The 15536-nt window shown below is 40.2% G+C and overlaps 1 protein-coding gene and 1 non-coding gene across 4 annotated transcripts in view; both read right to left on the reverse strand.

The window, feature by feature from the left end:
• The window catches only part of LOC146547439 (glycerol kinase-like), a 16860-nt gene extending 1328 nt beyond the window's left edge, over nt 1-15532 (reverse strand). Inside the window, exons 1-22 of one of the 3 annotated variants that reach the window (XM_085263858.1) lie at nt 14864-15532; nt 13002-13075; nt 12809-12915; nt 12642-12719; nt 11659-11738; nt 11351-11488; nt 11139-11248; nt 10944-11010; nt 10653-10670; nt 9355-9390; nt 9177-9244; nt 9048-9090; nt 8874-8954; nt 7803-7881; nt 4585-4681; nt 4423-4507; nt 4209-4329; nt 2755-2898; nt 2567-2653; nt 1329-1415; nt 805-831; nt 1-686 (exon numbers count right to left, since the gene is read on the reverse strand). The exon at nt 1-686 is cut by the window's left edge and continues 1328 nt beyond it. In XM_085263858.1, coding sequence (XP_085119984.1) covers nt 676-686; nt 805-831; nt 1329-1415; nt 2567-2653; nt 2755-2898; nt 4209-4329; nt 4423-4507; nt 4585-4681; nt 7803-7881; nt 8874-8954; nt 9048-9090; nt 9177-9244; nt 9355-9390; nt 10653-10670; nt 10944-11010; nt 11139-11248; nt 11351-11488; nt 11659-11738; nt 12642-12719; nt 12809-12915; nt 13002-13075; nt 14864-14956 — 1731 coding nt within the window. In that variant the 5' untranslated portion in view covers nt 14957-15532 and the 3' untranslated portion in view covers nt 1-675. The remainder of the gene's footprint in view (nt 687-804; nt 832-1328; nt 1416-2566; nt 2654-2754; nt 2899-4208; nt 4330-4422; nt 4508-4584; nt 4682-7802; nt 7882-8873; nt 8955-9047; nt 9091-9176; nt 9245-9354; nt 9391-10652; nt 10671-10943; nt 11011-11138; nt 11249-11350; nt 11489-11658; nt 11739-12641; nt 12720-12808; nt 12916-13001; nt 13076-14863) is intronic. The other 2 variants (XM_085263859.1, XM_085263860.1) reach the window with 2 other exon arrangements.
• Nucleotides 15227-15298, reverse strand: trnae-uuc (transfer RNA glutamic acid (anticodon UUC)). The gene has a single exon. It is a non-coding gene; the product is annotated as a tRNA-Glu (tRNA).
• Nucleotides 15533-15536: the final 4 nt, after the last annotated feature.

Raw genomic sequence — 15536 nt, forward strand, 5'->3', positions numbered from 1 at the left:
TGCACTCCCACGGATATCCAAACAACCGATCAAGTATGTACAGGTTCACTTTCACTAAAAGCAGACCCGTCAGTGCACCACGTCCCACCTGTCCCTTCAGTTTTACTACAGACTACCTCAAACTTTCTGTGTCCTAATCCCAACTGTTCAAAACAAGAAAAAATACATATACACCATACAAAGACTCGTTAGGACAGATCGTCTAAACAAAAACAAAGAAAAAAAATTATAAAGTGCTCTAAAAAAAGTTCCTGTAGCTCACTGTGGAGGGTCTGAGGGTTACACAGTTCAAGGTTAACCGTGACAAACAAATTAGACAGCATTTCGCACTTACACATTTACAAGTATCTACATAAATAGTCAGAAATGCATCACCCTGTAAAAAAGGAAAGGAAACACTGCATGTGCAATGCTGCTAAAATTAATGGATACCGTACTGATGTGTTCTTTGCCACAAATATAATTTTTTAAAAATTAAATAACCATGAAAATGATATTGAAGATGTCCCGTTAGTCAGAGTTGTCCTGATTTCGTACTCGGCGGTGAGGCTCAGCAGGAGGTCTGTGTCTTTCTCTGGAATGATTTTTGGGTAAGATTTCAACAAGAGCACAAGCGCTGGTCCTGTTTCCTCTCCCCCCCATCCACGTCAATTTAATGCCTCCAGAAATCACAGTCTACTTGTGGCCTGAAAGAAAAGTAACAAAGGGGCACACATTTCATTTTGAGAAAGGTTTACTCTCCACTAGAGCTGTCAAATAGTAAGGCTTTTTAAAAGTGTAATAAGTACTAACACAAAAGCTCACCTAACGTCAAACTGTTCCAATTGAGTGCTTGCAAAGGTAAATTGGTAATTTGTTTTTAAAAATCTGAACAGCTGGCACTACAACCATGAACAGGATGGAACAAGAGCTCTTTTTATTATGTAGAGTGATAGTTGTCAAGTTAGGAAATCTGAACTTTAATTGAGCGACTTTGGAAACTTGTTTCCAAAAAAGTTCATCATGTTTAACCTGCAATGTTTACCTACAACACCCTCAGTTACTTGTTTTTATTCTGTCTCTCTATCAAAGCAGTTTTTAATGAGTCATTGTTCAAAATAATTTTCATTTCCTGGAACTTGCTTCACCTCATCAGTTCATGCTCTGACTGAAACAAGCCTTTTTAGCTGCCATTACCCTCCCTTTAAGCTAACATTCCTGTAAATGCAAACAACAGGTAGGTGGAGCTTCTGTGCTCGCAACTGGAGCTGCGCACCCGAGACATCTGCTCCACCTGTGACACACGTAAACACTGGCATCACGTATGAGTATAGAGTAGACATACTGACCTGTGAGGTATTTCGCTCCAATTAACATCAGCATGCTGCCAATGATGTAGAAGCCAAGCGGGACGCTGCTGAAGATACTGGTTTCACCTTTTCCATGAAACGAGCACGGAACAGAGAAGAAGAGAGACGATGATTCTGAGCAGCGAACTAAAAACAAGTCAAAATGGCCTCTACCTCTGCACACTGTAGTAACATAGGAAAATATACACTACTTCGCAAAAGTCTTGATCCACTCGTCATTTCCTTATACTACCAAACCCCTGCACTGCTTGGGTTTCAGGTAAAGATCCATATACTGGTAAATTTACCAGAACAATACTGAATATAATAATATAACACATATGTTAGATGTCAAAGTTGAACAATATAAATATATTCAAATAATATAAATATATATTGTAACATTAATTAGGAATAAACATAGATATCTTAGAATCAGTATAGTGTGATTTTTGCTTCCATGCACCCAGAGTTTCTTTTCTTTAAGCGGTGTTGAGCAACAGTTCTCCAGAATTTTTCAAGGTCTTTCAAAGGTGTTCTTTGGACATTGGTTGCTTTTTCACTCATTTTCAGTCCAGTCCTTGTACCTGCCTATTTTCAGAGGAATGATTTTTGTTTGTGCTAACTCAGGGGATGAACCAGTGTTGTGTCTACTCAAAGAACCGATTTTAAGCTTTGATTGGCAGCAGCTTCATTTATCAGCATGGCAATGATCCCAAACACACTGCTGATAAAGGAAAAGCATACCTAGATAGAAAAACGCACAGTAAAACCCAAGCAGTCATGGATTGGCCACCCCAGAGCCCGGACCTCAACATAGTACAAGAGTTTTGCACAGTACTGCATGTTATCTTAGCTTCTTGAACATATAAATGAGTTTTTCAGGAACAATATTTTAAAAATATTCATTGCAAGCACACAGCTGCATGATAGTGTTAGTTAAACAAATGGGGATGTTCTTCTGATAACAACAGAAGAACATCCCCATACAGCATAATAATCACCTAATTTGACTATACCAGATTACAGATTGAGCCGTGGATAAACTCATGAGCTTCATAATGTTTTGACTAAAATCACCTATCAGTAATATCAGGGCAGTAACGTTTTTTTTTTTTTTTTTTAAACGACAGGCGTCAAAATACATGAATGTGTCTTTTATTGTTTGAGGTATTGTTTTTTGATTTATGGCCTCGTCTTGGAGTTTAAACCTTTTCTGAGCTGTGAGTGCTTCCCACCGTTTCCATTGCAAACAGGCTCCATCGTCTCCCAGTTCATGGATTTCTCAACAGCCTTCTTCCACCGAGCATATCGAAACTCGCTCTCTGTAGAACATAGATAAGTGTGTTTACTTTTTAGCATCGCATATTTTAAGCATTATCTGATCTCATCAGCCAGCCAGAGCTCTGGCAGCAGCCCAACGTACCTTCGGGGTTGATTTGAGGTTCGAACTTCTCTGACGTCACTTCGCTCAGGTCCTCGGGGTTCAGACTCCAAACGCTCACCCCCTCTGCTGCTCCTGCTGCCATCGCTGCACCGAGAGCTGTGGTCTCAGGCATGGATGGTTTCACTGGAAATGGACATTATATTTACTCATGATTAGGGATGGGTATCGAAACCCGGTTCTTGTTGGGAACCGGTTCCCACTGTTTCAATTCCTTGGAATTGTTTGCCATTTTTGCAAACGATTCCCTTATCGATTCCAGTCGCCCCAAATGACGTCACCACGTTGCGGAGCATCATTTACCTGGCAGGAAACATGGCGGCTCAAACGCTCCAAAGTTTGACCACTGGGCAACTTGCAATACTTGCAAAGTAGATGTTTCATTTAAGGGAGGAAACACTCCGAATATGCAAAAGCATTTGCTCACAAAACACACAATGACCTTAAATAAATGTCGTGTTTTTAATTCCGCTCTCGTGAATCTCAACCCAGCAGCAGCGGTAACGTTTGCACGTCCTCTCCCGTTAATGCGGCAGGTAAATAATCAACTAACAGTGCATATTATGTTAGCGCGATCTGCCTTATTACAAAACCTGCCATTACTGTGCATTTAGGTGACCATGATGAGAGAGACTGACAGAGTCTGGCTCAGATGCTGGCAGTTCTCGCTGCAGTCTACCGGTAGCGTCTCCTTTCAGGCCAGGATAGATGAATGTCACAAGCAGTGACTAAGTTTGTGGTCAAAGGCTTGCACCCATTTGCCAGCAGATGCCCCCAATTTGACTTTGGTAAGTGAATGTGTTTAATTGTAGGCAGGGACATTACTGGATATTCTTGTGTAATTGCTACAGAATAATTTATGTTATACTTTGTTATTGCTACAGAAGAATATTTATTTTATTATTTTACATTTACAATTTTTTTTTCCTGGGGTCCCTGTGACACCCCATTGAAGAGCCGTAGGCTGGATCTCTTAAGATCTCACTGTTGGGTTTGTAAGGCCATGTTACTCCTAAATTTCTATCTTGTTCAAAGAGAAGATATAAAACAAAGTTCTAAGCTAATCGACCTTAGTGTTCTCCTTTTTTAAAAAGAATCGATAAGAGAATCGATAAAGAATCGAATCGTTAAACAGAATCAAAAATAGAATCGGAATCGTGAAAATCTTATCAATACCCATCCCTACTCATAATAATAACAACAACAGAAAAATGACAAATACATGTATATATGAATGAGCTATTATACATCATACTACATATGAAAAAACACTTATGTTAGTGGCTCAACTTCAGAGGCATTTCTTGTTCAGTAGTTTTACATCAGATAAATAGATATAACTTGTGGTTGCATGACTGGTTTGGTCAGTGCTTAACAAATAACCGTGTCAACTTCCTTGTGGCATGACACTTGGGCGGAGTGAACGGCACTCCTACCAACAGGGATGCAGAGGATGTCCGCCTGCAGCTGCATCAGCAGCTTGTTGGATGTCATTCCTCCGTCTACCTGGAGCTGTGTCAGCGGGATGCCGCTGTCCTGGTTCATGGCGTCCAGTATCTGCACACATCATCATATCAATGCGTTTTTTTTAAAGCAAAGGCAAACATTTCACTAGCTGAACACTAGTTTTCAAGAGAACAAAGCGCGTACCTCTCGTGTCTGGAAACAGACGGCTTCCAGAGCAGCAAAAGCGAGGTGGCTCTTATTAGTGAACTGAGTTAGCCCGCAAATGATTCTGTGACACGGAGAAAGTTTGATTCAGACAGGTGCATTTCAGCAGACGCTTTAAGATGTTCACCACAGTCTCAGTACCCTCGTGCGCTGGGCTCCCAGTAAGGTGCGTAAAGGCCCGAAAACGCAGGAACGAAGTAACAGCCGTAAGATGTGCCGACAGAAGCAGCCAACTTCTCTGCAGCGGGGAAAAAAAAAAAAAAAAAAAAAAAAAAACACAAAACGGCAAATGAAGTAAAAATTCTGTGAACACTGATGTCATAAACAGCTGTCTAGTTTATACATTTTTTAATGTCTTGCTGCTTTTTGTATAAGTTCATACTCAAGTTAAAAACAAAAACACTAAAGCTATTCTGTTATACCTGTATGCAAAAAATGCACTGCACCCAAAATATTTCATAGTTCAGCAAAACTGATCAATCTAATAAACTTAAACCTGCTCCATCCTCCCTATTCTGGTATTTTAAAGAGTAAGCAACCTAACTAATAGGGTTCTAAAACTCCCAGCAAAAAATGAATGAATAAATAAATAAATAAATAAAATAGGGAACCACCCACCCTCCACCTCATGATGCTTAATCAACGTAATCAACTTTAATTTGATGCAGTGTGAAAAAAAATGAAAAATGCACAGAAATCAATTATTTTTCAAGAATAATTAAATAGATTCAACATCTTTCTTCAACAGAACTGCAGACTGCACAGATGGCACCTTCCCAACGGAAAAAGTACTATAGCTTACTAGGGTATATTAGACTTAATAGTTACTATATACAGTAATGGACTTCTACACATTTTACATCAGATTAAAACTTTGGGTGTAAGATTCAGATAATTATTTATTAAAAGCCAGACATTTTACCGTATTTACCGCACTATAAGGCGCACGTAAAATCCTTAAATCTTCACAAAAATCGACAGTGCGCCTTATAATCTGGTGCGCCTTATGTATGAATTTTGGTTTGTGCTTACTGACCTCGAACCGGTTTTATGTGGCACACTATGCTCAAAACTCTGTCAAAAAAAGATTTTTAGCGCCACTTTTTGGAGCATTACGGTTACCGTTGCCAGGAGCCTCGCGGAGTAATACGTACTGTGCTTCAACACAACATTACTGTGTTGTGTGTGTATAACGACTCCAAAATGGCACCCGCGAAGAGACACGCTTACGAAGCTGATTTTAAACTTCGAGCAATTAGTTATGCAGAAGAGAATTGAAATAGAGCAGCTGCGAGACAATTCGGCATTAATGAGTCCATGGTGCGCAAGTGGAGGAAGCAAAAAGATGACCTAAAACAAGTAAAGAAGACCAAAAGGAGTCTCCGAGGGAACAAGGCGCGATGGCCGCAGTTAGAGGACAAAATTGAACAGTGGGTTATTGAACAGAGAACAGCAGGTAGAAGTGTCTCTACAGTCTCTATTCGACTCAAGGCAACAGCGGTAGCATGTGACATGCAGATCAACGACTTTCGAGGGGGACATTCTTGGTGCTTCCGTTTTATGAAAAGGCATAATCTCTCAATCCGCACAAGAACTACTGTCTCACAGCAACTGCCAAACGATTACAAAGAAAGTTGGCCATTTTCCGCACCTACTGCCAGAATAAGATCACTGAAAAGAAGATCCGGCCAGAACACATCACTAACATGGACGAGGTCCCCCTCACCTTTGACATCCCCGTGAACCGTACTGTCGAGAAAACAGGGACCAGTACGGTATCTATACGCACCACAGGGAACGAGAAGTCATCCTTCACTGTAGTTCTGGGCTGCCAAGCTAATGGCCAGAAACTACCACCCACGGTCATTTTCAAGAGGAAGACTTTGCCAAAAGAAAGGTTTCCGGCCGGCGTCATCGTCAAGGCTAACTCAAAGGGGTGGATGGACGAAGAGAAAATGAGCGAGTGGCTGAGGGAAGTTTATGTCAAGAGACCGGATGGCTTTTTCCACAAATCTCCGTCTCTTTTGATCTACGACTCCATGCGCGCCCATCTCACCGAGGCTGTCAAAACCCAAGTGAAGCAAACTAATTCGGAGCTTGCCGTCATTCCGGGTGGATTAACCAAAGAACTCCAACCACTAGATATTGGTATCAACAGGTCGTTCAAAGTTAAATTACGAGCTGCGTGGGAGCATTGGATGACAGAAGGCGAACACACATTCACGAAGACAGGGAGGCAACGCCGAGCGAGTTACGCCACTATCTGCCAATGGATCGTGGATGCTTGGGCTAAGGTATCAGTCTCAAGTGTCGTCCGAGCTTTCACGAAGGCTGGAATAATCACTGAACAGCTAAGTAAAAGCAACGAGACTGATTCAGATAATGATGAGAGGGATCCGGGCATGCTTGATGCTGAAATTGCCCAGCTGTTTAACTCAGACACTGAAGGTGAAGAGTTTGATCGATTTGTGGAAGTTGAATGAACTGGAAATGTAAGTGTATTGTTAAATATTTGATGTTTAACAGCTTAACAATGTTAATAGTTACTGTGAATGAGTTGGTTAAATTTTAACTCATCTGATCGTTTTATTCTGCTGAATGCACTTTAAACGCCTTTTAATCCGGTGTGAGAGGGATCCGGGCATGCTTGATGCCGAAATTGCCCAGCTGTTTACCGTAACTCAAACACGGAAGGTGAAGAGTTTGAGGGAATTGTGGAAGTTGAATGTACCGTACTGGAAAAAGTGTATTTTTCAATATTTAATGTGTTACAGCTTAACAGTGTTAAGAGTTACTGTGAATGAGCTTAACAAAGGTCGAATATTTTACACACACACACACACACACACACACACACACACACACACACACACACACACACACACACACACACACACACACACGAAGGGGATAAATAGAATAAATAGGAATAAAAAGAAAAATACAAGTGAATTGCACATTTCAAGTATGGAGTCTATTGCACCGTTGACTATTAAGGATCCTGGTGTAGAACGTAAATAAATTCTAAAAACAGCTGATCAAGCTTAAACGCGCTGCTGTTGTTCAGCCGCTGATTTCCTCATTCTGGCCCGAAGTAGGCGATAGACAAACAAGAGAGACGGACTCACGACAGAAAAGCCGATCAGCTGATCATTGATCAGTTTCATGATTGAAGTAGCAGCAGGAGAGGGAGGGAGAGAGAAGAGGCAGTCGCTCCAATCCAGTAATTTATGTCAGTATCGGACCGATACGCAATATCGGATCGGTCCATCTCTATACATGTACAAAGTCAACTTTTATTATTCCTTTTACAGATAATCCGGATACACCACATGCCCCGAACCAAGAGCAGAACCTACCAAGTTCTTCAGATGATCCAATGATCCCGAGATTGTCCTGCAACCAGCGGACCACAGCTCCAGCGATGGCCACGGAGCCCTGACAGCAAAGAGCAGGAAAACAAAAACAATACATATTCAGATTACCTGTCATTTCACAGATACTCACATTTCTGTATCCTCTTTGGAAGACTAAACGGGCCAAAATCTAAATAAATATATAGCTCACTTAATAAATAAGAAAATTATTATTTTTTAAGCTAACTAAAAATTTCCTTGGTTTTTAGTAAAAAAAAAAAAAAAAAAAATCAATTTCAGCTGATAGGTGTGTTCATTGTATGTGTGTGTTCATTGTGAGTCCTATTCTGATTTCCTTAAATATCGCCTCTGACATCTGCCCTCCACTCTGAAACTAACCCGAGTTAAAAACAAAAAGTCAAAATGCAATAAAAAAAATAAATAAAACCAATTACAAAATGCTAAACTACAGCTGCAACATACATATACTCACATCTGTATTAATCCCCTTATTTTATAATTTATTTAATTTTCTTTGTTTATCTTTAATTCCTTTTTTTTTTTTTTTTTTTTTAATTGATCTTGCCTTTGCAATTCCTGCCCACTTTTCCCCAGTTGTATTTATTATTTTTAAACCTTGTTTATACATTTACACTCAAATGTATACAGTGCCCACTGTGCCAGCTCAAATTTGAGAATAAAAACGTGACTTCCGTCATTCTTAGCTTTAAACACGTTTTTGACAGATTTCTAAAATATTTGCATTTTCTTGGTTTTATGACATGAAATTCATTAAATTATTGGATTTTTATGAAAAATCATGAAAACCTTATATCGGAACACCTGAAAGAGTTTTAACAAATTATTATTAAAACGAAGTTAAGTTATTTATTTATTTTTATTTATTTATTTTTTTTAACAAAGTCAATCATGTGTTTTTGATTTTGGCAGTTTTTGTCCTCCATACTTCGGAAAAAAGCTGAAGGATTAGAGAGAATATTATGAAAGTGGGCGTTATCGTTTTGATATCCATGTCAAATATCACTTTATTTATATATGCTGTATATACTGTACCTCCAGTGCATAACAGGCAGGCTTGTCCCGACCAAGTTTGTACGCCACAGTGGTCAGAAGTCCGTGCTCTGACATCACAGGCTGTAAAACAGCAGACACAAGAAAAGTAGCACTCTATGTAAATGCCTGTACGATGGTACCACAGTGTTTAAACTCAAGTCTTAGGTAGAGGACCTTAACCCCAGTGTTTCGCAGGAGAAAGCAGCCGGTCCCATACCTGAAACATAATAAACTCCTACTTAGCTGGATTTTTAGCAAAGGGGTCAAGTTTTAATAAAAAGCAGACCTATAAATATCACCTACGTGTTTTTAGCCTGCCCGTCCTGAAAGCACATCTGCCCAACAAGCGCTGCTGACTGATCCCCAAGACACTGTTTATTTTTTAAATAGAATACATACACATATTGGATTAACCTCTCACACTGCATGACAAACACTAAAACAATATTAAAATTTTTTTTAAAAATTAAGTCAGACTTACCCCTGATATTGGAATACCTGAAAGAGCCCCTGATTTCTGGCAAGAGAAAAAAATGAAAGCAAGTATAAGCACCTAACAGTAAAATGGCATCAACTGTCTCTTGTATTAAGTAGATGTTGACACTCATGCCTGATTATAACTGGGATTTTTTTTGTTGTTGTTGTTGTTGTTGTTGTTAAAATCTTAAACCAATAGCACAAAAACTAAATTTTAAACACTACGAACAATAGCCTGAAAAAAGAAGAAAAAAAAAAAAAAGGGGGGGGGGGGATTCATTATTATTTGACTGTATGAAGCCAAATAACAAAAACATACTGCTGAAATTTGAATTGTACAGAGTTTAGTATAACAGTGAAATCACAGTGAGGGAAACAAAGGCGGGTGAGTGTGAACCTGTATCTACTAAAATGTCTTCACTCCTACACGTGGCTTCGGTATGACATTTAAAAAGGTAACACATAAAAAGTCGGTGAAATAAAATCATGCCCAAGAGTGAAGAGATTTAGAAGATGGGATGCTGGAGGAGAAGAAGATGGTCCACCAATGACAACCACCCCAGGAGCATGCCACCACAGTGAACAGGGTCCATCTAGCACATTTCCAATAGAGCTGACATGGTTGTGTACTGGCTGTAAAAACACTCACTGGTCTTTTCTACTTCTACAGTTTCTCTGCTCTATTGATGGTAATGCCTGCAATCGGTCACTTGGGGGCAGCAAAATGAGCTGTGATAAGAACAATGCTTTATAATGACTGAGGGGAAATCTTTGGAGCAAATATTACTGAAGTCAGGGCAAAGATTTAGTTTCCGTGTATGCACAGTCACTCTGGATCTACTCATAATGGGTGCATGAAAGAAAAAGAGCTGCTTTGCCATGTGCATTTGGGCTCAGCCAAAAAACATGCCCACCCAAAGCATCAACAGGCAGGCTGCAGTGATAAACCTTTCCTAGCATGACAAAGACTAAAAGTAAAAAACACTTTCTGTACGCTTTTATATTTAGTTACTAAAGTCACATCATAGTGAAAACACTGATCTTTCTTCAGTTTATTCATAATTCTTGCTTTTTACATTGTTTTTCCATCTTTGGCTACACAAATGTCACAATAGCATCTTATCAGAGGTTACTCTTATTCCCACCTCTACTCTAAATGCTTGACGCTTAATCTAATGGAAACATTAGCCTTCATATGAATCTTGGAAATGCACTGAGTGATGGTGTGTTTGTGTTGGGTTAAAAGCAGGATGGGTTGGCTTTGCATGTGAAGGAAAATAGGGATGGTGAGTTCTTACTTACCCGGCTAGAACATATTTTCTACCAGTGAGAGAAGAGAGACAATGGCACACAAAAAATGCCTAAAAGAATTTCTCAATCAACTTTCATGCACTTAAACAGTCTGAAAGCACACTGAGGTAAGTACAAACACAAAACAAAACTCTTATCATCTTTTAGAGTCTCGCTGCATGAGGCAATGCACTCTCTGAACACTAGAGTCACTCTAACAGTGAAATCTTTAGTGTAAAAAGTTAATATAACCACAGATTATAGTGATTTTGTGATTAGGAGAGACAGTGTGCGTATGCTTACCATAAGGCCGTATATTTCTGATGAGCTCCTCACCCTGGGTAAGATCTCCATAGGAATACCAAAATATCTGATGGCATTGAGAGGTGAGACTTCAGCAGAATAATTTTAGAGGTGTTATAGGTGGTATTTCCCCACCCTCTTCACCAATATGATAGAATACATAAATAACTATGATGTGACTTTCAGCTCTCATACTTGCAAAGTTCTGGATCCCAGTCCATCGTGTGAATGTTAAACAGCATGGTTCTGCTGGCGTTGGTCACGTCCGTGCAGTGGACTCCACCTGACTTACCCCCTGTCAGACACTGCGCCACAAATAAAGAAACACAAATAAAGTCAATATAGTTTTCCACTTTATTCAAAGAACATGTCTATGACTTCTCTTAAAGAAGGAAGCCTGTGACTACCCAAATAAGCCAGGAGTCGACTGTGCCGAACATGGCGCGGTGCGAGACCACAGCTTGGTGGACCTCGTCCACGTTGTCCATCAACCAGCGAAGTTTGACGGCGCTGAAGTAAGTGCTGATCGGGAGCCCCGTTTTATGCTGCAGGGTGGCAATGACATGAATGTGAATCTCTTATGTGAGGCCATACACAAAATACACAGGGATTAAAAAACATTATAAACTCAAATAGATGAAAATAGCCAACACCATCCTACCTAAACTGCACTCAACAGAACAAAAGTGCAAACTCAAACACGGATCAACGTTACCTTCAAGTGGTTCTTATTTCTTCCTGGAGTTTTATTTATAAGCCGCTCAACTGTTGACTGAGTCCGCAGGTCCAGCCACACTAAATAGAGGCATGGCAGTTATTTCACAACATCCACAATCAGACCAACAGCACCCTGATGTAGTAACAGTCATGGCTGCTTGTGTTGAACATGGCAGTGCATAAACCAGAAATCCCTGCAGGCCAAAACATTAAGCGATAAATGCTCTTGTGCCAAGCTGATGCCAGCTGGGTCCAGATTTCTTGTGTCCTCATAAAGATGCAAAGGTGGGAATTCTGTTGGAGGAAGTCAGGTGAGGGGGAGCCAATAAAAATAAAGTTGGCTTTTTGGAGGGAACTGAGAGGCTGCATACACTCACTGGCCAAATTATTAGGTACATTTTCCAAGCAGGGTGCTAGAAACATCCCTCAGATGTTTTGGTCCATAATAACATGACAGCATGCACATCCATGATGTGAATCTGCTGTTCCACCACAGTCATCTACTTATTGTGAGATTGGTGGTTTGATCCCTCGCTCCTCCAGTCTGGAAGTCGAGGGCAAAGATACTGAATCCCAAGATGCCCCCAATGCATTCATTAGAGTGTGAGTGTATGTGTGTGAATGAGGCTCAAACAGAAGTGAAAAGCACCACTTTATAACTAAAACAACATGACAAAGCAAACATTGAAATGTTAAAACTACACAAAAAGAAGGTGTTCAATTGAGTAGCTAAAATAAACAAAAGTCTAAATGAATATAATCAAGTTACACCAGGTAAACAGCTTAATAAAATAATAAAGAGCTATAAAGTGCCTTTATCTATACAAATAGCTCAATAAATTCAAAAAAGCAAGATTTAAAAAGCGAATAAATAGAATATCAAATATCAGGCGGCATTAAGAAGTCAGTGCTTATTTCAATGCTAATGTCAGGTCTGTAGGACACACATCAAACAAGTCGCACAGAGATATCAGACTGTACCGATTGCATTGTAGAGAGGCTCCCCCGTCTCTTTGTCCCAAACAAGCGTGGTCTCTCTTTGATTGGTCACTCCAATAGCTGGACAAATTTAAACAGCAGAGGTTTCAGAGCTTTGAAATGGATGAAAATGGTGCTCAGGTGGCAGCGTGAACCCCATGCACACATACCTTTGATGTTGGAGATGTCAATGTTGAGCTGCGTCAGCTTTTCACATGTCCGCTCCATGCACTCGTACACCGACTGCAGGATTTCTTTGGGATCCTCCTCCACCCAGCTTAACATCGCGAGAAGAATCCATTTTTAAAACAGATAAACATGTGTGGTGTGACGTGGAGGATTTTCAGTAGTTTTATCACTCACCCTTCTTTTGGGAAGCTCTGTTTGATTTCCACCTGATGATGGCTGAGGAGCTCTGCTGTTTTTGAATTAAACACCTTAAAAGAGACAAAACGTCACAGTGCCTTTACAGATAGGATTCTGGGAAAGCTTCCCAGGCCTGCTTTTTTTCCTGTTTCAGCACAACAACATGAAAGGCTTTTCCACGCCATCATTTACATTTTCCCAGCAGCTGTGGGCTTTAAACTGTCATTCGTTGAATCACAAACCTGCTTTTCTAAACTATGCAGCTGCCATCAAGGGAAAAAAATTAATTAATTAATTAAAACACTCTGGGAATATTACAAACATCTCATCTCATGCACCACTATCTTGAGATGACGTTAGCCAAGAAAACTTGTATTAAATTGACATTGGACAAACTCGACAAAGCTACTTGCTAATTTTTATTGGGCCGATGACTTGATTACACAAGTAATAATAGGACAGCAAACCTCCTTACATCCACAAATGCCACCTTATGGCAACAATAATCGCAGGTTTTAGTGTCAGTGTTGGTATGTTTGACATTCTGATTTAGCAGAAGAAAAAAATAACTAAAGTGAGATAATTTAATCTTACAGGATAATATCATTTTTGATTTAAAAAAATTAAAGACATCATTTGCAGTTGAAAAAAAGATGATACATTGCAATCCATGTTACTGCAATATTTAGCATATCGCCAAAATGTTAAAAATATTGTATCGTGACTGAAGTACTGTGACAATATGTCACTATTATGGGGTCTCTGGTGATTTCCACTTCTACTGGGGGCTGGAGTTTATCTAAGCTGTCACAGGGCAAGAGGTGGGGTACACCCTAGACAGACCTGACATAGCAATATGCAACCGGTGTTAGAGGAAGCAAGTGTTAAAGCGATAAGCAGTGTAAACTCTGCATAGCATATGTCACCCCAGGACAATTATCACCTTCAAAAATACCTCTGCACGTGTCTTGTGGTATTAGATGCAAAGATACAGTCGGTGCAAGAACACTGGAACAATAAATAAAATAAAATGTGCAAAACTACATTAAAAAAATGTAAATAAATAAAATCAGCAAAAATATTACCTTTTACTTGTTATGAAACGTTTAAATGCCACAGAACACACATTCACTTCACCCATGTGTCTTTATCTGACAGCTGAGGTGACTCAGAGCAATTAAACTCTTGGCACTCAACTATCAGCCACACCCAAGGACATAAACAAAAAAAGAACATGTTAAAACAAAAGTAGCTGACTGTTTTGGGTGTGTGGCTCGTCTTCCTTTCTCTTGTTAAATACATTAAATTATACATACGGTCTAACGTTTCTGTCTTTTTTTTTTTGGCAATACTATGTAATTTATATTTCTTGTATTACTATTTGAGTTCGGTGCTTTATAGGAAAGTTTACTACTTGTTAACTGAAACTAGTGCATTTTTCCTAGCTTTATTCTTCTTCTTCTTTTGCCTCCATGTCCTTCATGTGCAAATCTTTGTCAACCATTCCTGGAATTGAGGCCTACATGGTACAAATTTCCCTTTATACAGATTCCAATAGAAGCTCAGAATCAACATTTATTGGGAAAACAAGAACCAGGCACGATCATCCAACTTGATGAATAAGGTAGTTTATCTTATGTTTTGTTTTTTTACAGGGAGCACAGACTGCTACTGCAGTAAAGTGAAACGATACCAGACATTTGTTATGAATATATAGATTTCCTCTGTAGATACAGTACTGTGAGTTCCCGCATGAAAAGCACAGCCAAGGACACCGGCGGCTCTGTCCACAGTCATTTAAATGTGACCCGCTAGCTAGAGGAGACCCTCCTGCCCCTGCTGTCTCCGGTTTGTCTTACCAGAAAGCGGGTGGAGCTCGTGCCCTGGTCGATAGCAGCAACCAGTGGCCCCAGCATTATCCGGTGGGAAGACGCGGCCATGGTGCAGTTCATGGGCAGCCCCGGAGCTACGGGCACGGAACTGTACAGGAAACCGATTATTCCCACCGGCGAAGCGGTTCCGTGCTCAGGCAAAGTCGGTGGGTCAGTCGCTGCCTTTAAACGTAGCGGCCACTAGTGATGACGCAACTGTCTGTAATCGTGTCTCATGCGGACCAATACAATGTTCCCAAAAAAGTACCATTTTCAACGAGCATTAGGTGCTTGAGCTGAAGTGTAAGGCGATTCAAGAAAGTTCTGCAGACTCACTAACAAAAATAGTAGTTCCCATACCGGGAGTCGAACCCGGGCCGCCTGGGTGAAAACCAGGAATCCTAACCGCTAGACCATATGGGACGTTAATCAGGGGGTGTGATGTCGGATATTTATATTGCCATTTGACAGTTGAGCGAGTATGGCTGTAGTAAAAAAGTGCCATATTATGAACGAATTTCAGTACGTCCCTCTAGGGTGTTTGAAGGAGTCTATGGCGTAGCTGCTGTTTTCTAAAAACCTTTCAGCAGGGTGACAAGAATACGTGCCGATTTCTTCTTTATCCACCAGAGGGACATCATACATCGAGCTTCAGTATCGA

Source organism: Mchenga conophoros, linkage group LG23 (assembly GCF_057382185.1).
Source record: "Mchenga conophoros isolate Kocher_MC1m ecotype Shallow Benthic linkage group LG23, M_conophoros_male_GT1.1, whole genome shotgun sequence".
NCBI lineage: Eukaryota > Metazoa > Chordata > Actinopteri > Cichliformes > Cichlidae > Mchenga > Mchenga conophoros.